Below are 24,226 nucleotides of genomic sequence, written 5' to 3' on the forward strand. Positions count from 1 at the left end.
CAGGAGACCAAACCTCCCACAGGAGACCAAAACCCCCCACAGGAGACCAAAACCCCCCACAGGAGACCAAACCCCCCACAGGAGACCAAACCCCCCACAGGAGACCAAAACCCCCCACAGGAGACCAAAACCCCCCACAGGAGACCAAACTCCCCACAGGAGACCAAACCCCCCACAGGAGCAAGACTTGTAGGACTGTTTGTCAGTACTTCATGCTGGGTGCTGGGGTAACTGCATCGGTCACAGTCAGCTGGACATCCCTATAGGCTCATCACACAACAGCGCCCCCTCTGGCCAGCCGAGCGCCTGCAGGCTGTCTGCTTCGGCTGCGCAGTGTGATGACCTCACTGGGTGGGGTCTGCAGACGTGTCTGCAGGAAACGCGGAGCGCCATTCGAAACCAGCGATGCTCGGCCAAACGGGTAAAAAGAGGGAAAAAATCAGCGAAAAGCAGAAAAAATGTCACACCGGCAAAGTCAATTACTGCATGAAATAAGGGCCGAGAGATTACTGTCTTACCCACTTATTCAACACGCGGAAACGAAACATTAAAAAACGAAAAAACAATCAGGAACGGGAGAGCACATGATTGCGCTTTTTAACGTCCCACTTGTGCGTCTCGGTAATTACTCTTCCAGCCCAGGTAGGGCAGGGGTGGGGGGCCACAGGGGACCGTTTCACTCATCCAAAAAAAAAACTGTCTCATGTGTTTGGCACAGGTGCATTCTAGGTAGTTCAGGAGCGGGAGGATTAGGCTGCACCATGGAAGACCGGGAGTTGGGGGGGGGGGAGCATATGGGCAGTGGGGCTTTGGGGCTGTAGTGGGGGGACAGTGGGGCTTTAGGGGTATAGTGGGGGGCAGTGGGGCTTTAGGGGTATAGTGGGGGGGGGCAGTGGGGTTTTAGGGGTATAGTGGGGGGCAGTGGGGCTTTAGGGGTATAGTGGGGGGCAGTGGGGCTTTAGGGGTATAGTGAGGGGCAGTGGGGCTTTAGGGGTATAGTGGGGGGGGCAGTGGGGCTTTAGGGCTATAGTGGGGGGCAGTGGGGCTTTAGGGGTATAGTGGGGGGGCAGTGGGGCTTTAGGGCTATAGTGGGGGGCAGTGGGGTTTTAGGGGTATAGTGGGGGGGCAGTGTGGGTTTAAGGCTGCAGTGCAGGGGGAAGGCAGTGGGGGGAGGGGGGCAGTGTGGTCCTTTTCAGTGTGTACAGGAGAGGAGAGAAGAAGGAGTTTGGTAGAAGTCTGTTTCAATGCTTCCCTGCATTCACAGAGCAGAGAGCTGAATCAAAGCAAAACTCCCCACAGAAGAACAGAGCATCTTCAGCAGGACAAAGGCCAGAAGCATGTGGAGAACCCCCCTCCTGAACCCCCCCCCCCCCAACCCCCCTGTGTTTGATGGACCTTTCATAACGCGAAGGAGAATCAGTTCTAACACTCTGCAGGTGCAAACAGCGCTTAGACCTGAACCCTTAATTCAGTGTGTGCCCAGCAAGGCTTTCTCCCCTGAGAAAACACACAGAATACAAACCTGACCTGCTTTTAGCACTTCACTGTTGATCTTTAGCAGATTCAGAAAAAAAGGCCTTTTCTCTCCCTCCACTGCTATAGAGTTGACTCACACCTTGCTGCCCATTACTCTCTCTCTATCGCTCTCTCTCTCTCATATCCTTCCTGTGTTCTTTGATATTTCTATTCAAGCGCCTCAATGAATTCTGGGATAAGACAGTTCTTTAGGTCTGACAGGTGAGGGAAACTCGCGGAGGCGGTGGCCAATCAGCACGGCCCTAACTCACGACCAGCATTCCGTAATGAGAGCACGTCTGTCGCCACTGCTTAACTTTAAAAGAAAAAAAACTAAACTCTTTGTCCCGCTCTCTCACGATTCTCTCTCCTTTATCACTCCCACTCTCTAAAAACACAGGGAGGCTCCCCCTCAGGTGCCTGGTATGTGCTCTCTCCCCAGACCAATAAGGACAGCCACCTGCAGCCTCTGACAGGGCTGGAGGGTCATGTGATCAGAGTCGGTGAAAACAAGGTTGCGCCTGAAATGTTTTGATGTTCTACGCTGAAGACAAACTTCAATACCCCAACTTTTCAGGAGTTAAGGAACTGAGGGATAGACGACCTGTGGCAGCAAATCCACAAAGTCGTTGTGTATTTGAAATAGAAATAGAGCCACCCTCATCTTGGCCCTTGAGTTAAAAGGAGAGTTGTGCAGACTGGACGAATTCAGCACCTACATTTGGAAAAGATATGTAGTCAAAATTTGTGATAAGATTCTGTTTTTACATGATTTTTAAAAAGTTATAACCAGAGGGATTTGGGTTCATATCCTAAGGTGTGGGGGCACAGTCACTATTACCTGTGTAAACAGGTAACAGGTGATCTCCTGTGAGCTTGTGTGATAGATTATTGAGACCCAAACGGAGCTTTGGCCGACGTGTTTGCGGTGAATCGCGTCTGCCTGATCTTGCCTCCCGGACGCGGTTCTGGCTTTAAATGCCTCGGTTAATGCGAGACGCACCGGAGATAAAAATAAAAATGAATTTGAATGTTGTACTTTAAGCTTGTGATGTGAAACGAGGCTCAGCGTTTAGCGGTAAATGAGATTACTCCGTGACTGGCGGCCTGCCGATGGGCTCGATTGAGACGTATGTGCGAGGGGTACGAACCTCGCAGTTCGCGCGTCTGTCAGACCCTGCGCCTTGACAAATCCGTAGATTTCGACCCAGACATGAAACGGCCTCTTTTTTCCATCCCGTCCTCCTCTCTCACTTTCCGGGGGGGGGGGGGGGGGGGGGGCGATCAAACACTCACGTCTGTCGCTGTGACGTTAGCGGAAAAAAAAAAACCCCCCTGTGATCATCTTGAGACAAACGGAAAAAAGATGGAGGCCATCCATCGCACACCAGCCGCACACCAGCTTTCCACCGCACACCAGCCAACCACCGCACACCAGCTTTCCACCAACCACCCACCACACACCAGCCGCCCACCACACACCAGCTGCACACCAGCTGCCCACTGCACACTAGCCACACACCAGCTTTCCACCTCACACCAGCCGCCCACCGCACACCAGCTGCACACCAGCCATCCACCGCACACCAGCTTTCCACCTCACACCAGCCGCCCACCGCACACCAGCTGCACACCAGCCATCCACCGCACACCAGCTGTCCACCAGCCGCACACCAGCTTTCCACCACACACCAGCTGCACACCAGCTGCCCACCACACACCAGCCGCCCGCCGCACACCAGCTGTCCACCACACACCAGCCGCACACCAGCTTTCCACCACACACCTGCCGCCCACCGCACACCAGCCGCCCCTCGCACACCAGCCGCACACCTGTCGCCCTGTCTGTCACCGTCACTGAGCTCCTTATCCTCTCTGATATCTGTAGATTTCTTCATGTGTTCTTAATTCTGTGATGGAGTGTTCCATTTAGGCCTGACTGTTTCTGGATCAGGGTACTAATGTACCAGACAGACAAACAGACAGACAGACAGGCAGTGTCTACCATCCAATCAACCGCTGCCATTCTAGCACTGAGTAACGTGTCAGTGCCTACCGTCCAATCAACCGCTGCCATTCTAGCACTGAGTAACGTATGTCAGTGCCTACCGTCCAATCAACCGCTGCCATTCTAGCACTGAGTAATGTGTCAGTGCCTACCGTCCAATCAACCGCTGCCATTCTAGCACTGAGTAATGTGTCAGTGCCTACCGTCCAATCAACCGCTGCCATTCTAGCACTGAGTAACGTGTCAGTGCCTACCGTCCAATCAACCGCGGCCATTCTAGCACTGAGTAACGTGTCAGTGCCTATCGTCCAATCAACCGCTGCCATTCTAGCACTGAGTAACGTGTCAGTGCCTACCGTCCAATCAACCGCTGCCATTCCAGCACTGAGTAACGTGTCAGTGCCTACCGTCCAATCAACCGCTGCCATTCCAGCACTGAGTAACGTGTCAGTGCCTACCCTCCAATCAACCGCTGCCATTCCAGCACTGAGTAACGTGTCAGTGCCTACCGTCCAATCAGCCGCTGCCATTCTAGCACTGAGTAACGTGTCAGTGCCTACCGTCCAATCAACTGCTGCCATTCTAGCACTGAGTAACGTGTCAGTGCCTACCGTCCAATCAACCGCTGCCATTCCAGCACTGAGTAACGTGTCAGTGCCTACCGTCCAATCAACCGCTGCCATTCCAGCACTGAGTAACGTGTCAGTGCCTACCGTCCAATCAACCGCTGCCATTCCAGCACTGAGTAACGTGTCAGTGCCTACCGTCCAATCAACCGCTGCCATTCCAGCACTGAGTAACGTGTCAGTGCCTACCGTCCAATCAACCGCTGCCATTCCAGCACTGAGTAACGTGTCAGTGCCTACCGTCCAATCAACCACTGCCATTCCAGCACTGAGTAACGTGTCAGTGCCTACCGTCCAATCAACCGCTGCCATTCCAGCACTGAGTAACGTGTTAGTGCCTACCGTCCAATCAACCGCTGCCATTCCAGCACTGAGTAACGTGTCAGTGCAGTCTGATGCATAAGACCGTAGCCTTAGTGGCACAGGCCCCAGACCCGGAGCACAGCGGCGTAGGGGCGTTATCTTCTGCTCCTGCAACGCCGCTGCCATTAACCTCCTGTTTAAAGAGGAGACGAGTGCCGAGCTCTCAGCTCCCGCGCTCAGAAGGTTCCCAGCATGCTCTCCGCTTCGGCGGCTAACGATCTGGAGCGCGAGCGCGCTGCGGCGCGGGCCTAATGAGCCAATGGCACGGCGACCGCCCCCCCCCCCCCCCCTTCTGCTGCGCGGAACACGGCGCACGCACGGGCCTGCGGTCCCCATCGCCGCGGCGAAGACTGCGATCAGTGCTCTCTGAGCGGCCGAGCGGAGAGGCGCCACTGAGCCACCGCCGCCCTCCTGAAGAGGGAGGAAGTGCGGGAACGTATCCAAATCTTACATTTTAATATTATTATATTTTAATGGTACATGCGACAGTAGGTGGTTCCATCTCAAATTTCTACGCTGTTGCAGTAAAACAGCACATCTCTCTGTCTCTCTCTCTCTCTCTCTCTCTTTCTCTCTATCTCTCTCCCCTCTCTCTCTCTCTCCCTAGTCTCTCCCTCTGTGCTCATGGCCCCAGTAATTGTTTTCTGTTTTGTAGTTCAGTGTTACTTGGTGTTCAGTCTTCTTGTGTTATTTCTTGTCTTCAGTCTTCTTGTCTTACATGTCTGTGCTGATTTTCCCAAGAAAGGAAATCTTAAAATACTTGACTGTTTAAAGCCATTTTAATGGATCTGAGACAGGGGAGATACATCTAGCCTTTGTACAGGTCTTCACATTCACCTGACACAGGTGCATTACCTGTGCAGTTTTAGACAGGTATTCACCTGACACATGTGTATTACCTGTGTAGTTTTAGACAGGTATTCACCTGACACAGGTGCATTACCTGTGCAGTTTTAGACAGGTGTATTACCTGTGCAGTTTTAGACAGGTATGCGGTGCAGTGGGAGGATCTGTGTAACCCCTGACTGTCCCACACAGACTGCGCGGTGGGGGGTGGGGGGGGGTGACTGTCCCACACAGACTGCGCGGTGGGGGGTGGGGGGGGGTGACTGTCCCACACAGACTGCGCGGTGGGGGGTGGGGGGGGGTGACTGTCCCACACAGACTGCGCGGTGGGGGGTGGGGGGGGGTGACTGTCCCACACAGACTGCGCGGTGGGGGGTGGGGGGGGGGTGACTGTCCCACACAGACTGTGCAGTGGGGGTGGGGGGGGGTGACTGTCCCACACAGACAGTGTGTCTCATGATCAGTTAAGGAAGCCGCGGTAGGAGTCGATGGCCACCCGCCAATCACACACCGTGCCGCTCGGGGCGACGGCAGAACAAACGGAAGCCCCTCCCCCCCGCATCACTTACCGCCAGCTCTGCCAGGGTTGCCATGGCGAGGAGGATGGGATGAGAATTATCATGGGACCTGTTAATTTCTATCTGCCTCTCTCTCCCCCTCTCTCTCCCCTCTCTCTCCCTCTCTCTCCCCCCTCTCTCTCCCCTCTCTCTCTCCCTCTCTCCCCTCTCTCTCCCTCTCTCTCTGCCCCTCTCTGCCCCTCTCTGCCCCTCTCTCTCTCCCCTCTCTCTCCCCCTCTCTCTCCCCTCTCTCTCTCCATCACCCTCCCCTCTCTCTCTCCCCTCTCTCTCCCCCTCTCTCTCCCCTCTCTCTCCCCCTCTCTCCCCCTCTCTCTCTCCCCTCTTTCTCTCCCCTCTCTCCCCCCTCTCTCTCCCCTCTCTCTCTCCGTCACCCTCCCTGTCAGCACCTGTTCTTTGCCCTATTCTTCCCTCTGTCTCTCTTTCTCTGTTTTTTATGCAGTCACACACACATTCCACTTTTCCTCCAGAGGTGTGTGTATGTGTGCGAGTGAGAGTGAATGTGTGTGAGAGAGTGTGTCTGTGCGTGTGATTGTGTGTGTGTGTGTGTATGTGTGAGAGAGTGTGTCTGTGCATGTGATTGTGGGTGTGTGTGTGTGTGTGTGTGATTGTGTGCGTGTGTGAGAGAGTGTGTCTGTGCGTGTGTGTGTGTGTGTGCGTGTGTGAGAGAGTGTGTCTGTGTGAGGCTGTGTCTGTATGTGTGAGTCTTTGTCTCTGTGTGTGAGAGTGTGTGTGAATTTGTGTCTATGATGTGTGTGTGTGTGCGAGTGAGTGTGAGTGACTGCATATGTCTATGGTGTGTATTTGCGTATTTGTGTATTTGTGTGTGTGTGAGAGAGAGCAAGAGAGTATGTGTGTGCGTGAGAGAGAGAGTGTGTGTGCGAGAGAATGTGAGTGTGTGCATGAGAGAGAGCGTGTGTGCACGTGTGAAAATTCTGTTGCCACTCAAGACGAGAAGCTGCACCCTGCAGGGTAGTATGCACAGCGCCCTCTAATGACCAGCACAGGAACTGCGCCCTGCAGGGCAGTGTTTCCTCACCTCCTCCCCTCTGCGGCACTCTTCCCAAATCTGACGCAGATGTGACGTGGGAACGGTGGGCCTAAGTGTTCTTTGGGTTTTAATTAAGCGATATGCTTTTTTAATGACATTTATTTAGGCTTTTGTGAATGGGATTTGTTCATTTAAATTCATGAAATTAATTTGTTCCTTTTTAAAATTCATTTGAACTTTAAAAGAGTTTTGAAGAAGAGTTTTTGAGCGGCACACCTGACCTCGCCTGATGGCACAGAGTGCCGCGGCACAGCGGTTTGGAACCGCTGGGCTAACGGCCGACATGTATGTAGTTGTGTGTAGCGTGTGTGAATGTCTGCTATGGTTGTTGTATTGTTTTTACATCTTCACTCTCAGCTATGAGGAGAATTTCCCTTCTTGGGACAGTGAAAGTACTGAATGTGTGAGGTGTGATGTAATGGCCCACCGTGTGCTGTGTGACTGAATTGTGGAACCAAGAGAAAGTTTGCGCTTCTTCTAAAATGGAACGGAAAGAAGAAGAAAAACACTTTCGGTCGGAGCAGAGCTCTAAATGATGTCAATTTGCTCCGACGGGCGCATCGCGCGATCGCGGGAGCTGGCTTGGCGCCCGCTGAACGCCGGCCAGGATCGAAGAGCGCGAGGCCCCCACCTGCACCCGGCCGCGCCTCCCCCGGGCGTTTTAGCAGGTCGCTCTGCCAGTTCCCACACCAGTCATAAAAGCTTTAAATCGCTCGATCCATCTTCCCCCTGTTTTCTCGTCATCTCGTCATCCAATAAAGTCACTTGTCTTTCTTACTTTATTTTAACAAACGCCACTTTTCGTGAGTCATCTAAAACGATTTTAAATTGCGATGTGCATTTGTCTTATTTTTCCGACCCCGGCGAAGCCTCCACAACATGACTGGTAAAAGCGAGGCGAAGTGCGCTCTTTATTTCGGGCTGAAGAGGCTCGGCTCTGCTCTCACTCAGTTCGCCCCTCGCCTTTCAGTGAAATAAAATACTGCGCAATGCAGCCGTTCGCTTCTCCCCAGGAATTGAGAAGCCTTCGCGTTCCTCTGGACTAATCGGCAACGGCGGTCAGATTTCCCCACTCCTGTATGCAATCCACGGGCCTCGTTATTCTGAAAGTCTTTTTTTTATTTTAAATCTGTTTTAGGTGGAAATGAGTTAAAGGTAAATTCCACCTGATATTACGCAGTAGTATTATGCAGGTAGTATGCAGGTTTATTTCACATAGATTTGTTCGTGTGTGGAAGAACTTGCCTGGTTTGGTGGCAGTGACAGGGACTCTGGCATTTTAAATACAGACTTGGAGCAGCGCTGGACACTCGCTGGTCCAGAAGCAAAGGACCCAACCCAATTGGCTGAATGTCGTTAAGCACTCTTATGCTCTAAAAAGAAAATCAGATTTCTTCAAATTTGGCACAAACGTCCACTTGGACTCAAGGATGAACTGATTAGATTTTGGTGGTCAAAGGTCAAGGTCACTGTGACCTCATAAAACACGTTTTTGGCCATAACTCAAGAATTCATAGGCTAATTATGACAACGTTTCACACAAATGTCTAATAGGATAAAATGATGAAGTGATGACATTTTATATCTAAACTGGCTACTGGTTGGTGGAGGCATACAACTGTGAGGCGGTAGTTCTTTTCTTAATTGGACAGTGTTTTTCATGCTTTAGAGTGATTATTTACATTACATTACATTACATTACATTACAGGCATTTGGCAGACGCTCTTATCCAGAGCGACGTACAACAAAGTGTATAACCATAACCAGGAACAAGTATGACGAAACCCCTAGAGAGAAGTACCGGTCCAAGTACAGGGAACAACCGCATAGTTCAACCTGGACCCTGGTGGTTAAACTGATTAACCACTAAAGGGTAAACTTATTTACCCTCTTAAGCCACATTATGTCAGAAATAGCTATCCATGCCATGATGAATAGAGGTCAATTCTATTTCGGTCCAAGTCCCAGATTCACATTGCACTTATTGTGCTACATTGCAAACGATTACATAAAGAGGTTAAAATTTTTTTAATTTTTTTAATTTAAAGACTGAAATTAATAGGCTCTGAATTGGTGAAAGGGTGGAGCCACAAAAACTAACCATTTGGTTGTTAATGAAGAATTCAAAGACCAAGGAAACGGTTGTGAGCCAAACCTGTACTGGATTAAGAAGTTTAAGGAAAAAAATAAAAAAGAGCTGAAACACATGTTCGACAACCTTAATGAAGAAAGAAATTGGCTGTAGCAAAAACCAGCATACACAGGAGTTTTGAGAATTGAACATATCTGTTCTTTGGGACCATATTGGACTATGAGTCGGAGGCACTTCCAGTTTTCCTCCCTTTTTTCCCGCCTTCGTCTCTCCTTGTCGCCTGTTCCGTCCAGCTGAACGCAGTGCGCCGTGACTGAGCACTGTCGGTCCGTAGCTGGCTGCCCTCGCTTCGGTTTCAACTGAAAATGTCGCACCGGCTGTCAAAAGATGCTGTCGTGAAAAAGGCCTGTAGCAGTGCTGGCCCCTACAGGCGAAGTAAGTGTACTACAGGCTGTATTTTTGTAACGTAACTGTTCGGATTTCGAACGGCTGTGTTCGCTGATCGGTTCAGAAGAGCAGTAACGGCCAAGCCGCAGTTTATTAGATGGTACATTCCTTGGATGAATCAGAAATAGGTGGAATCAGCTGTCCTTTTGAGTTGGTGTGCTGGGCAAAATATCTGTATAAAGAGTGTGACGTTTTTAATGTGCACTACAAGAATGATTACATAGAATCTGAATTCCACTTTGTAGACTAGGTCTTTGCTAAACAGCTGTACTGGACAAAGTACTTCTTTTTTTGTGTCTCACTTCCTGTAAGAACTATGAGGCGGCATGCGGGCATGGCTCACTTCCTGTGGGAACGGTCAGATGATGTTTTTCCTTTAGATGATGAGGCAGCTTTTTCCATTTTCAGCTGAAACACAAAATAATAATAATAATAATAATTGTTAAAACATAACAGTCAGGGAACACAAGGCTGCAAGACAGCTAAAATAAGCACACACCAGCGATTATCTTTCACCATAACAGCCTCAGATAATGTGCAGCAGAGCTTGGCACAGTGCCACAATATATGATCTTTAACTCGTTCTTTTTATATGTAAAACTAAATTTTTTTTTTTTTGCTTTAAAATGGGCGGGGTTTGTGTATGGCTCCTCCCAGGCGAGTCCCCAGGTTTTGGGCGGAAGTTTCCGGAACGCCGCTCTCACCCGCTCCTGGTAGCGCGCCTCGAAGTACGCCATGTCCCGCTCTTCCCTGGTCCTCAGGTCCGTCACGCACTCTGCTGCCGAACTCCCGCCCGCACCCGCACCCGCACCCGCACCTGCACCCGCACCTGCACCTGTGCAGCAGAAACTGGCAGTTGGAACAGACACTAACATGTACTTTTAATCCACCCAGATTTCATCAGTAATCTGTTATTTACACACTCACACAAACAGACACACTGACACAAGCATACACACACACACACTCTTACACACACACGCACGCACACACACACACACTCTCACACACACACACACACACACACACACACACACACACACACTCACACACACACACGCACGCACACACACGCACACACACACACACACTATCACGCACGCACACACACACACACACACAGTATCACTCTTCCTCCCAGTAACATCTGTTTCATTCTAAAGCAGTGATGAGCTTGAGTACTTCTCAGACCTTATTTCTCATTTTACTGGTGTGAAACAGAGCTTCCCACCTGAAGTTTGAGTCTGCAGACTGCAAGCTTCCTCAAACCTGGAGCTCAGTTCAGTGGACATGTGGGCACCTGTATGAACACAGGTTCATAAAGCATCTATTATCACAGGTAACAGGTAACAGCACACTTTGTATCTGGCTGGGCCCTGACCCATAGGTACCATGACCTTTAGTCAGCACCCCACCATTAAAGACACCACCTTGCTCCCCATCACATCGGCTTTCCAACAATACGAAATGCGATTACATCATATTATGGAGAACCCAAGTTTCACATAATGCTGATCCAGTAGGATGTTTTACAACTGAGCGCTGTCTCCATCACACCCTGTTGACTCCCTGTCAACACAGTAAACACAGTCTGTTTTCCTTTGGGAGTCTGATAAGACTTCTGTGAACCACACTATGTGCACACACACACACACACACACACACACACACACACTCTCTCTCTCTCTCTTTCACACACACACACTCCCACACACACACACACACCACCATGCTCCTGAACAAACAGCAGGTTTATCCTGTTCAGTATACTGACCCACCCAACAGGTAAACAGAGCAGGTGAACACAAGCTCAGGTACTGTGTTTGTGTAAAGGGTCATTTCTGAGCAGAATTAACCCTTCTAACACCTGTATATGTACGGCATCATCGTAAGACAGTTCTTTCAAATCAATCACAGTTGGCCATTAACATAATCTGTGGCAGAGATATCTACGGTGTGTCACTGGCATATATGTGTGGACAAATTCATGTGTGGAATCTTTGGCTCATATATCTATGGTATTGATTATTTTAATTTGTTGTCTGTGACTGACATGCCTGTGGATATGAGCTGTTGTGGTTTTTCCATGGTGGAAATATTTATGGTATGATCTGTTCTATTGCACCTGTGGCTGATATGTCTATGGTACACACTGCTCTAGTGTATGTGTGGCTCTGGCACGTCTATGGTCTGACCGATCCCGCTGGGGTCCAGTCGGAGGTGCCCGTCTGCCAGGGAGCTGAACCCGGTGAGCCCCCCCATGGCGGCGTACGGGACGTCCCGCCCCACGGGCCTGCCCCGCGCCTGACGCTCCTCCCGCGTTTCCACCAGGGTCTCGTGGGCGTGGCCGGGCTGGCCACACCCACAGGTGTATGGGCTGCGGAACCCAGAGCAGGCGGAGCCTGCAGGTGAAGCAGAGAGCATGTACAGGTGTAGTTCTGTACAGGTGTATGTGCTGTGCAGTTATGTACAGGTGTATGAGCTGTGCAGTTTTGTACAGGTGTATGAGTTTTGTACATGTGTATGAGTTGTGGAGTTCTGTACAGGTGTATGTGCTGTGCAGTTCTGTACAGGTGTATGAGCTGTGCAGTTCTGTACAGGTGTATGAGCTGTGTAGTTCTGTACAGGTGTATGAACTGTGTAGTTCTGTACAGGTGTATGTGCTGTGCAGTTATGTACAGGTGTATGAGCTGTGTAGTTCTGTACAGGCGTATGTGCTATGCAGTCTGTATGGGTGTATGAGTTCTGTACAGGTGTATGTGGTGTGCAGTTCTGTACAGGTGTATGTGGTGTGCACTTCTGTACAGGTGTATGAGCTGTGCACTTCTGTACAGGTGTATGAGCTGTGCAGTTCTGTACAGGTGTATGGGCTGTGCAGTCATGTACAGGTGTATGAGCTGTGCAGTTCTGTACAGGTGTATGTGCTGTGCAGTCATGTACAGGTGTACGAGCTGTGTAGTTCTGTACAGGTGTATGAGTTCTGTACAGGTGTATGGGCTGTGTAGTTCTGTACAGGTGTATGAGCTGTGGAACCTTCTTCATAAACACTCACACTTCCTGCACAGGTGTCCTGGAGCCTCACTGTGGTCCTGGGCGGAGTGTTTGCACCGGCAGCGCACAGGTTGCGACCCGCTGAGGTGTACGTACAGGTAAGAGGCACACCTGCACCCTGGAACCCGGCACGGCAGTGCCAGAGGCCTCTCCGGGGGGACCTCCTCAAAGTCAGTCTTGTGCTGTTTGTACCTGAAGGGAAGCGAAATCAGGCTCAGTGCAGTCCTCCGGCAGGATGATGGCGCCACCTGCTCTGAAGCGCAATGCTATTTCACCGCTGGGATAAAGCCTTGATTAGCTTGTTTCTCCAATTACTTTGTACAGTTCCGTTTGTTGTGCAATAAAACCATTTAGACTTTCATTGTAATTTTTCCAAAAAGTACTGAAAAAGGCAAGTCCCTCAACAGACTCCCTGAGTTGAAACATATTATACACACCAAAAAAAAAAAAAATCATAATCTACTCTGGGCATTTCACGTTTCATTGATTACAATACGACATTCTGCACATGGAGAACTACATAGAGGGGAGTTTAGGATGATGCCGACAGTCCTGACCAATGGGATGTTTGGAAGGAATTCTGACCAATAGGATATCAGGGAGGTGAGGGTTCTGACCTATGGGAACAGAAGCAGGGCGTCTCCGGTCCAATCAGCTTGCAGTCTATTCCCCCGGGGACTCCAAAGCTGACGTACAGCCTGTTCCGCAGTCGCGCCGGCAGCACCTTCCTCTTGTAGCCCTCATACTCCTCAGGGGTAAAGAGCCTGCCTCCGTCATCGTCCCCGACGATCCTGTGGGGCATAACCCAATTCTGCCCCAAGCCCGCCAAAACCTCACCACCAGAAATTCATTTCTATTCAATTAGTGAACTGAAAATCCCAATAATGCTCTATGAGAATTTCAGAACTGACCCCCCCCCCCCCCCCTTCAAATTCACCCCCTTTACTTCAAACTGAATTTTGTATTTATTTATTTTTCAAGACCGTACTCCTTAACCACTCTCCAGCACACATCACCATTGTTAAGTCAACAGCACACATTTCAAGGGAACATAAATTTGAATGTATATTTGCCCCAAGCCTGGGTAAATTTACAGAATCTGACGCACAGAAGCTGCGTCTCTGGCTGCCTGCTTGCGTGCGTTCCTGGCCAAAGACTGCTCCCGTCTTAATTTCCCCCGAACCTCCAGGTTCATGCCTGTCCATATTACTGCAGTTCAGTGGAGCTGGGGGCCAAATTAGTCTTTACATGTTGTCACATCATTTGTAGTTAAGTATTTATATTAAATTTCATTGTTTACTTAGTACTCCCTGACCTTGCCCGTAGCAGAATGTGATTCATGTAGCCATAACTTCATTAATATATACAACCAGGTAATTTAGTCTATAAATAAATCATGCGAAATGAGGGTATACAAGTTAAATACGCAATACAGGAAGTTCAACGGGCTACGACGAGTGCTATCGCAACTTAACAGAATGTGACATGCAGCTAGAAACGAATGCCAGCTGGCAGGTGGAGATAGTCTAAGGCAGCAGCGTAAAAAGCACGCCAAATGAACACAATTTTGATTGTTTCTCATTCCAGTTGCGACACGCGGAGGGCCACGAAACACTGGAAAGCGAGTGTTTGGTGACGTTACATCGATAGGTGAGCGCAAGGCTTACTCTTGCGCAGTCGGCTAAATTCAAACAAATCATTTTCAAAGAAAAACAGAAAAGTTTCTAACATTTGCTACGAACCTCCGATACTCCAGGTATTCGTCAATTGCCACCGCCGAGTCTCTGTCAATGCGTAATCTTTCCATCGTTGAACTATGAATAGCCTACTGTCTAGCACAGTGTCTTCTTACGGCAGGAGTTCTGGGCTGGATATGTGTGCAAACGCTCCGGGCGATGATAGCGCGCTCCCTGCAAACACTGGTGCACGACGCTTTGGCGTTGCTGAGCAACGCAGGTGTCATGCAGTCAACTCCGAAAGATGGACAGAAAGAGGAACGCCACCTGATACAAACAAGGCAGGACAACGGGTAGGCTACGTTTCATGGGTTCATAGATTGTATGTACACTCCGCCTATATAACTTCAGAAGTAACCTCAAATCGCCAAAATTCTAGAGCATGATGCTATTATTGTAAAACCATGTAGGCCTAGTTCAATCTCCTGAATTGCTCTCGAAATTGTATGCGTTGTTTTTATGGAATATTTAAGATAGCAGATAATTTGTAATTAGTTATCTTATTAACTTGCAATATGGTGACGAACCCACAATTGCGTAACCTAAATTAGCTTAATTTACTAAATGACAAAAAATACGCGTGAAGGCAACTTACATTAGTCAGGCAAAATACATTTCCCATCAAACACACGCACTCTAGCGCTGAATGATGACGTAGCACGTAGCGGCAGACGCACCGACTGGATTGGGTGAAACGGGTGGTTAGCTGGCTAAACTGGACCATTCTCATGGGCGATCTGTCTGATTAATGTACCCATACGGAGAAGTATATACAGCGGATTGATTCATATGAAGTCTGTTTTCATTAGTGGTAAGTAGGCAGCTGACGTACTAGTGGTTCTTTTAGCCCGTGAAGACTCCAGGTCGCTAGCGAGCCACACCGCTAGCTTGACGTAGTAAAAACGCTTTTCGGTCTGTATCGTTAGCCACCCAGCTTCCCCTGCTTTTCTGGCAGAGCTGAAAGTCGTGGATCAAACTGTCATCATGACATAGAAGGTAAGCCTCCAGTATCCTGCCTGGAACGACTTAAGATTGAGTGTCGGATGTGTTTTTTAGGACCGAAATTGCCGGACAAATATTTCCGTTTCGTACGTTATTGTTTTTTTCTTCTTTTTTTGGAGTAGGTCGCTAGCATTCCCTAGCTAGTTGTTTGTGTGTCGTTTTCACGTTAACAGTTTGCTTGCTTGCTAACGCAGATAGCCAAGTTAACTTGGATCTTTAGCCTGCAAGTAAGCTAACATAACACTGCTCATATTGCACAGATTTAATACTAAACATTAGCTACTTTCACGAAAAATGCACAGTCCCAAGATGTATCGTGAAGTGATAATACCTGAACGAAAATTGCTTGCTAATGCTCGCCAGCTCTCTCGAAAGATCACTGTATGATTCAGTTTATTTTTTATTTACTTATGCGATGTGTCATGCTGCAGGTATAGAACAGACGCTAGATTGTAGTCGCATTAGACGGTTTTGCAACCTTGTGAAAAACATACTTGGGTTTGTATCAGGTAACCTTAGCTGTTTTTCACCCCACCATCCGGTAGTTCTCATCTCTGGAGCCACTTTTAGAAAAGCATATATAACTGACGCCAAAGATGACCTTGATGTAGTCAGACATCGGGATCATCAACGTCACGAAAATCTTTTCTTCGGGACACAAGACGTGTGTGTGATAGAGATGGGGCGGCCTTATTTATCGTTATTACGAACACAGATGATTGTGTAAGAGAGGCAGTTTGGGAGTGGAATTTGCTCTAAAGTCCGATTTTGGATTGGAACTTTTGGAATTTGTTTTTTTAAAGCCTGTCACTTAGGCGTTTGGTCATCCTAGCCGCCCCCTAGGTAAATTACCGGCGTTTATCTTGGACAGAACATGATTCCTCGCGGAGTGTGTTCTGCAGATTCTGCAGAGTAACCGTCTCTCTCTCTCTCTGACACACACGAATACAGGGAGATTATGATAGAGCCGTAAAAGTGCGCAGTTAACCATTGTCCTTCAGCCATGCAGCCACGCGGGCTTATGCGTCAGTGTGGCCTTCTAATGAATCTCTGTTATCGGTCTTCGGGGCGGGTGGGTGGTGGGGCACGTGCTAACTGATAATCATAACAGTTCCATAGCGACCGCAAGGACGGTCGGTTCTCAGTGGAGTATCGCGTTACCAGGAGACCTGCAGTAGCAGGGTCGCTCTAGTTGTTTGCGCACATTGCTGAACACGGGGCGCGTCCAGGGTTTCCCGTTCAGGTGGCTGAATAATTTACCGGACAGAGGCTAAGCGTCTTTGCCCTGAAAGCCCCACGCCAGCATCCCACGTCCGGTCGTGCGCGTCGCGAGCCGCGAGGCGCAGGGGATGGCGGGACGGTGGACTGTGAGCTGCTGTGTGTTTCTGACGTGCACTGTCAGCTGGGGCTGGAACTGTTTTCATTTTTAGGCGTCACAGTGCGCATTTTATTTTTACTCTTCTACTCCTCACTTACTGCGACAGTTCTGACTTTCCAGCTTCACTCGGTGCCCTTGTGAAATTTATCAGTTTGAATTGAGAATAAAACCCACTGTGAGTGTGTCTGTGTGTGCATGTGTGTGTATGTTTGTGTATGCATGCGTATGTCTGTGAGTGTGTGTGTGTGTGCCTGTTTGCGATTGTGAGCATGAGTGTGTGTCTGCCTGTGCATATGTGTGTCTCTGTGTGCGTGTGTGTGTGCAAACAATGTCTGAGAGATCTGAAGACCTGGAGCAGCTGACAGAGTGCCCTTGCTGTGCAGTCATGTGACTGATTGCAGAAGCCTGCGATAAGCCTGCGATGAGGAGCAGTCTGCAGCAGATGCAGGCAGAATGCATCAGCGCAGCCGGCATGCAGCACGCGTTCTCCATGCGGCAGTATCGCTGCCGCAGCGGGACGCTGAAATGCTGTGATGAGGCTGTTTGTGCATCGCCATCACTGCTGTGGGAGATCCTGTAGCTGTGCCCCCCCACACCTCCTCCCGTCTGCACCAGGACACGCCCCCACCTGTCTGCACCTGGACACGCCCCCTCCTGTCTGCACCAGGACACACCCCCACCTGTCTGCACCAGGACACGCCCCCACCTGTCTGCACCAGGACACGCCCCCTCCCGTCTGCACCAGGACACGCCCCCTCCCTCCTTCAAATGCGCACGCTAATGCATGCAGGTTAAAATGCACAGGCTAATGCATGCAGGTTAAAATGCGCATGCTAATGCAGGCTTTTTGCGTTGACTGCGTTGTTGCTGTTCTCGTTTGTGTTGGTATTAATCAGTTTATCCTTCAGGGTCCAGGTTGAACTATGCGGTTGTTCCCTGCACTTGGAACGGTACTTCTCTCTAGGGTTTTCGACACACTTGTTCCTGGTTATGGTTATACACTTTGTTGTACGTTGCTCTGGATAAGAGCGTCTGCCAAATGCCCGTAATGTAATGTAATGTAATGCGGGTTAAAATGCGCAGGCTAATGCATGCAGGTTAAAATGCACAGGCTAATGCATGCAGGTTAAAATGCGCAGGCTAATGCATGCAGGTTAAAATGCGCAGGCTAATGCATGTGGGTTAAAATGCGCAGGCTAATGCATGCGAGTTAAAATGCGCAGGCTAATGCATGCGGGTTAAAATGCGCAGGCTCATGCATGCACATAAAAATGTGCAGGCTCATGCATGCATGTAAAAATGTGCAGGCTAATGCATGCAGGTTAAAATTGGCAGGCTAATGCATGCTGGATAAATGCTCAGGCTAAAACACGCTGGATGAACATGCCTGTTAAAATGCGAGTTGAAGCATGCGGTGCGTGAGATGGCATGCACAGGGGTGCTGCACCTGTGCACTGCAATGGAGGAAAACTCTGAACCTCTGTTTTTCTTTCTTTAAAAAAACCTCTTTACAGCACGTTGTGTAACAGCCTGTCAGAAAAGAGGAAGTCACGTGTGGGTGTGGCAGGAAGGGCGGGGGCGGGGGGGGGGGCAATGTGGCAAAGGAGCAAGCAAGGTCTTGTGAACCACAGGTCACGTGACTTCTCGTCATGGGTCACATGAGGCTGCGCTACTTGTATCTCTGTTGGGGAAACGTGCAGGCTGTTCTGCGTCTTGCCTGCTCAGAAATCCCTGCTCAGCGAGTGACCCTCAGCGGCCTGAATCCTCACGGGATTGGCTGCCGATGATGTTCCCTTGGGTCTGCTGAGGAATCTGACTGGCTCCAGGAAAATTGCGAGCTGGGGGGGATAGGGGGGTTAACAGCGATGAGCTCAAATCTTAGTATCTCACCGTGAGGTATTACTGTGCTCGGTGTGTATGTTCCTGGGAGAAGCCAGACTTCTGTTCTTCCTCATTAATATGAATGTAGGAGAACCTGCATAAAATAACACTGAGAGAAATCCTGTTGCCTTGTTTTCTAGGACCAGAGATTGAGGTCGGTGCCGTACTCACCTGAGCTCGCCTGTGTGTGGCCCCTCCCTCCTGGCGTGGGCGGGGCAGGGGGCGGGGCCATGCTGGGCTCCTCCCTCCTGCGCAGGAACATGTCTCAGAAGCTGAGCGCGCTGCTGCTGCTCTCGGGGCTGATCTGGGGGCTGCTGCTCCTGCGCTACACCTTCCAGCAGCCGGGCCGGCAGAGCAGCGCCCAGCTGCGGCAGCAGATCCTGGAGCTGAGCCACCGCTACGTCCGCGTGCTGAGCGAGGAGAGCCGGCAGGCCGCCGGGCCCCAGGGCCCCTCCATGGCGGGGCAAGGTACGCCCCGAAACCGACCCGTAACGCCCCCCGCAATGCCCCGCTATGCCCCCGAAACCTCCACAATGCACCCCCGTAACGGCCCCGCTACCCCATAATGCCCCGCTGCCCCCTCCCCCTCCCCAACGCCCCACTAACCCCCTATAATGCCCCGTAACGCCCCAAAACCGCCCGCTATTGCCCCCCCATAATGCCCCGCTACCCCATAATGCCCCGCTACCCCATACTGCCCCGCTACCCCATAATGCCCCGCTACCCCATAATGCCCCGCTACCCCATACTGCCCCGCTACACGGCGATGTGTAAGCAGAGCTCTGCGCAGTGCGCTCTGTCCTCATCAGACTCCTGTAAGCGCTGCTAAAGCTACCTTAAGGGGCCTGGCTGCGTGCAGTAAAAACACGGAGACAAGCCGGCCCAACACAGGGGCGCTCGAAGGAGGGAAAACGTATCCAAACGCTAAATATCGGCCGCTTGTCTGTAAACATATTCGCTAAACCATCTGAGGGCTCAAAGCTTTGGGCTGAATGGGCATAGATCTTTCCGTTCGGGATTTCAATCTTTTTGTGGATATTTCATCTCAATAAAAGCTTTTTATGCTGTCAGATACAGTGAAGAGTGGCTCTGACAGATAGCCTTGCCGAAACCCAGCGGCAGCTTCTGGTTCAAATAAACAGTTTTGAGCCCTGAGGGCGTTGTGGGCAAAAACAGTTTTTTTTGTCCGATATTGAGCGGCTCGGGAACACGTGGGCGCTGAATTAAAATGTTAATCATCTGCTTTCTTCTCTTCTCTTCTTTAACTACATAGTTGTTTTTCCTTGAACCGAAATAGACACTCTTGGGTAAATATCGGCTTTCTCTACTTCAGGGAGAGTGGGGTCAGCAGCTAAAGAGCAGAAGTTTGAACCGGGTGATAATTACTGAACTTTGCACGACCAATAAACACGTAAACACACTTAGGGTGCGGATGTACTTTGTCCTGGATCTCCTAAATCTTGAGTACCTTTTAAATTACGTTACAGGCATTTAGCAGACACTCTTATCCAGAGCGACTTGCATCCATTTGTACTGCTAGATATGTACTGAAGCAATGCAGGTTAGGTACCTTGCTCAAGAGTACAATGGCAGTGTCCTACCCAGGAATCGAACCTTTCGACCTTTAGGTTACAAGACAAGTTCCTTACCCCATACTACACGGCCGATGTTTGCGTTTGTGTTTCTGTGCCAGTGGCGCCTCTGGCCTGTTTCTGGGAGCGGGCGGTGCGGCAGCAGGACTGCGCTGCTGCTGGTGGGGAGCTGGGCAGTCGTGGCGGTTTGGGCGTATTGTGACTCTGAAAATGGCGGTTTTTCTCTCTCTCTGTGTTTTCCCAGCGGACCTGAAGAGGACGATTGCCATACTGCTGGACGACATCTTGCAGCGGCTGGTCAAGCTGGAGGGCAAAATGGACACCGCAGTGAACGGCTCGCTGCCCAATGGCACGCATGCGGCGGGCGCCGTCCCCGCCCCTGGCCCCGCCCCCCTGGCCCTCGCCCGGCACCGTGGCCAGGACACGCCCCCCCGCCGCCTGCAGACCCGCCGGCCGGCCACGCCCGCCCCGCCCCCCCGGCGCACGGAGACGGCGCTCCGCCGGCGGCGAACGGCGGGAAGCAGATAGCGAGCGGGCGCTTAAGCCCCGCCCCCCCAGTGAAGTTCCGCACCACGGGCACATCGGAGACATGCTTCTGACATTTCGTTTCACATCTGCTGTTTTATGTGTGTTTGGGGTTTTTCGGGGGTTTTTTTGGGGGGGGGGGGGTGGGCGTTCCTTTTTTCTGTTATTCCATTATGAGTCACTTTCGTTTCCACCTGGAACTGAGGAAATGAGCGTGACAAGCGGTCAAATAAGGGGAACTTCCTGTTTGGACGTGACATGCGGTCGAATAAGGGGAACTTCCTGTTTGGACGTGACATGCGGTCGAATAAGGGGAACTTCCTGTTTGGACGTGACAAGCGGTCGAATAAGGGGAACTTCCTGTTTGGACGTGACATGCGGTCGAATAAGGGGAACTTCCTGTTTGGACGTGACATGCGGTCGAATAAGGGGAACTTCCTGTTTGGACGTGACAAGCGGTCGAATAAGGGGAACTTCCTGTTTGGACGTGACGCTGCAGTGTGGCGCCGCGCTTGCGTACGAGCGCCCGTGTCCCAGAGCAATGCCCCATGGAGAGCCGAGCCGAGGGGGAACAGACACTCTCATTTGGGGGGGGGGGGGGGGGGTTCCCTAATCAGCACCCGGAACTCAGCGTAGCAGTACAGTAAATTACAAAACAAAATCCAAAGAACCTAATCTGCACTGTGTGCTTAGACTGACTAAATGTATTTTTCTTAACCAGCATTGAAAATGGTTTGAGTAGAATGTATATTTACGGGGAGGGGCAGTAGTCTGAGCAGGCTTTTATGTTGGGGGGGTGACCACCTGTTGTGGTGGTCTATGAACGCTGACACACTTGGGCATAATCAATGCTGTTCCAGTTTGTGTGCGAAATTAGAAGCTATAATGTAAACCAGTTAACAGCAAAGCCTTACAGTCGCTTTTAAAAGATGGTTCCTACTCTTAGGCTTCATTAGGAGTCTGTAAGTGAACTATTTTCAGTAACCAATGGCAACGCTTTCCACGTCAGCTTGAGCTGAAGCACACGCACACGCACACGTACACACATATCTTATGCAAGCACGTTGTCCTGCTGTGTTTTGCTGAGAGGCTGTCCCAGCAGCAGACAGCTGTTTGATCTTTACCCGCGCGAACCGGGCCGAAGTCCGGCCGCAGAGCTGGCTGTGTGCTTGGGGGTCCAGTTAAGCACTTTCACAGAGTTCCAGTCGGGAGGAGACGTTGAGTAACTGCAGTGATGTGTTGACGAGCAGAACCTGAAGCCGTTTCACATCATGTTAAATGTAAATGTCCACTTCCCCTTTGCCACATGTGGAGATGCCACATTCTGCTCTCTCGCAGTTTTTTTCCAAACTTTGTTTTCCTTCTACGTAGTGGAGGTCAGTCAAAAATAACCTATAGGCACCAGATGTCCGTCTCTAGCTTTCCATCCATATTCTTTTTCCTTTCCGTTTTGGTCCGTAGCGGGAGTTTCTGGTGCAGCGTTAGTTTATGAATACAGTATGCGCCCAATGACTGAACCTCCAGCACAACCACGCCCCCCTTAATTAATATTCATGACTTCTGTCAAGTTGGAATGTTCTGGCTCCAGCCGAATGGAGGCCACTTTCAGCGCTAGAAACGCAGAGCTGAACATTCGGTTGGGTGTACAGAATCCATGGTGTGGTTCAGTCCCAGCTCTCAGTGCTGTTCTGTGCTGAATATTAGTCCTCCTGGCCTATAGGAGGCTCGATTACGCTGGAATATGAGCTTCACACCCCTTCCAAACGGCTGTTTATCTGAGACTGATCACCAACAATCATATGTGATGTCATATCCTGTTAGGAAAAGTACCAATATGAGGTTCTCATAAAGCAAAGTAAGAAGAGGATAGAAACCATCTAAGAAGGGAGATGATGTCAGAGCCGGACGTTTACCTGCAGGTTTGCTGTGTGGCAGGGCTCAGGTGCGGGTGATTGAGAGGGAAGGTGTCAGCGCTGGTCTTCATATGCTCACGAACCTGTAAATAACACGATCTCTGTCCCAGCCATATAGGACCAGGAGGGGCCTGCCCTAAAGCCTGGCTGACTGACCCCTCTAAAACCGTCTCCTCTTTGTTAAGTTTGATTAAAGTGTCTGAAATTACAGTTGATAACTCTGATTAAAAGCTGTGCTTGGCAGAGCTATCAGGGTCAGCCCTTGTAAGAGTAAGACAATTTGTAAGCTTCACCAAACATTTCAAGATTTCCTGTTAGCAGAAAATCGACCGGACATTCATTTTGGAAGGATATTTGTTTGTTCCGCACGTTTGTGCACACTTTAAATGATCGCTTAGCAACATGCGGGCGGGTCAGGCTCCACCGTCGGTTACCGGGCCGGACGGTGTCAGAAGAGAACTGGTGATGTCAGTCAATGCGTCCGACACACATTTCGGTTTTCAGACATTTCAGTATTCCACGGTTGAGTCTGTGTGAGTGTGCGCCGTCCAGGTTCCCAGGGACGAGCGGTGTCCGGGTTCGCCGGGCGCTCTGGGTGATTCTGCTTAATTTTGTTCTCTGTTTTTCTCCCCGTGCGGTATGAGGGGTGAACACCTCTCGCCAAAGACCGAGAGGGTCCCAGTCACCCCCTGGGTGCCCCGGGACAGGTCTGGGACCGGCTGTCCCGTCTTGCACCCCAAAAGTCCAGACATTTCTGTTCCAGGGTCAGCTGAAAAAGGCATGTGTCATTCCATACACCGTCACAATCTCTGGAGTCCTCCCAGGACAGCGGGAGTGTTATTAACGCCTGATACTAAAGGACACGGATGCATACACTCCGACATTGGGTGGGGTTTTAGGGCGTTTTTAGCTGAGATGGCCCGTGAATATTGTGCACATTTCCTCTGCAGTAGAATCATCCGCAGTTCATCCGAAGTCCACGGCTTGTTGCACAGGGGTTCCTGATCTTAAACAGGATCTTCCCCCCATGGGTGAAGTGTATTCATTCTCTGAAGTAATTTAGCTGAAATTGTGTGTTTTTCCTTTTAATGGTTTTATGGTTCTGAATGTAGAAAACTATGCTTTGTACTCTTTTATATTGAGAACACAAGTGCACAAAATGTATTAGCGGACATGCTGGTCCTGTTTCCAAATGTAAGGCAGGTTTTGTTTTTAATTTAAGAAGAAAGGTTTTCCTTCATATTTGGTAGAAACAGGCCTCTGTGTATCGATTAATTGTCATTAAACATGGAGCTCATGTTTGACGAATAAAGCAATTTTGAAGATCCCAATTTGTGTGTGATTATATGATATTTGCTGCAGGTCAGTATGGTCTTACTTTGCAAGATCAGTGCCTGTAACCATGATGGTATACATAATGTCGAACTGTTTACTAAATAAGCCCAAAAAACTGCGCTGTAAATATGTAATATTTCAGTAAAATTTAATCATTCTCATTTGAATGCGACATATCAACTTTTCCATCACAAACAAGAGCGCAACGCTGCCAAGTCCGCTATTATCGGCAAAAGATAAAAAAATTGTCATTCTATTACCATTTCGAGCTCTTTAGTCAGATTCTGAT

General features: G+C 50.0%; 2 protein-coding genes across 4 annotated transcripts in view; one reads left to right on the top strand and one right to left on the bottom strand.

Moving 5' to 3' along the window:
• fam221a (family with sequence similarity 221 member A) overlaps nt 1-14,448 on the bottom strand; it is a 16,346-nt gene extending 1,898 nt beyond the window's left edge. Inside the window, exons 1-7 of the mRNA XM_035430664.1 lie at nt 14,318-14,448; nt 13,193-13,366; nt 12,577-12,767; nt 11,720-11,926; nt 10,756-10,824; nt 10,229-10,359; nt 9,868-9,932 (exon numbers count right to left, since the gene is read on the bottom strand). Of these exons, the coding sequence (XP_035286555.1) occupies nt 9,868-9,932; nt 10,229-10,359; nt 10,756-10,824; nt 11,720-11,926; nt 12,577-12,767; nt 13,193-13,366; nt 14,318-14,382 (902 nt within the window). The 5' untranslated portion in view covers nt 14,383-14,448. The remainder of the gene's footprint in view (nt 1-9,867; nt 9,933-10,228; nt 10,360-10,755; nt 10,825-11,719; nt 11,927-12,576; nt 12,768-13,192; nt 13,367-14,317) is intronic.
• ccdc126 (coiled-coil domain containing 126) lies at nt 14,375-23,933 on the top strand. Of its 3 annotated transcripts, none has more exons than XM_035429092.1 (3): nt 14,375-14,604; nt 18,713-19,040; nt 20,409-23,933. In XM_035429092.1, the coding sequence occupies exons 1-3, from the start codon at nt 14,392-14,394 to the stop codon at nt 20,690-20,692; spliced, it is 825 nt and encodes a 274-aa protein (XP_035284983.1). In that variant the 5' UTR covers nt 14,375-14,391; the 3' UTR covers nt 20,693-23,933. The 3 variants fall into 3 exon arrangements, with proteins under 3 accessions (XP_035284983.1, XP_035284985.1, XP_035284984.1); XM_035429094.1 differs by lacking the exon at nt 14,375-14,604 and adding an exon at nt 14,936-15,122; XM_035429093.1 differs by lacking the exon at nt 14,375-14,604 and adding an exon at nt 14,957-15,307.
• Nucleotides 23,934-24,226: the final 293 nt, after the last annotated feature.

Source organism: Anguilla anguilla, chromosome 8 (genome assembly GCF_013347855.1).
Source record: "Anguilla anguilla isolate fAngAng1 chromosome 8, fAngAng1.pri, whole genome shotgun sequence".
Lineage (NCBI taxonomy): Eukaryota > Metazoa > Chordata > Actinopteri > Anguilliformes > Anguillidae > Anguilla > Anguilla anguilla.

Bases quoted from the DNA above. Each gene is read 5' to 3' on its own strand.
- ccdc126 (XM_035429092.1), top strand. From the start codon at position 14,392: ATGAATAGCCTACTGTCTAGCACAGTGTCTTCTTACGGCAGGAGTTCT. The intron at 14,605-18,712 runs GTAGGCTACGTT...CTTGTTTTCTAG, and splicing joins CAAACAAGGCAGGACAACGG to GACCAGAGATTGAGGTCGGT. The intron at 19,041-20,408 runs GTACGCCCCGAA...GTGTTTTCCCAG, and splicing joins CCCCTCCATGGCGGGGCAAG to CGGACCTGAAGAGGACGATT.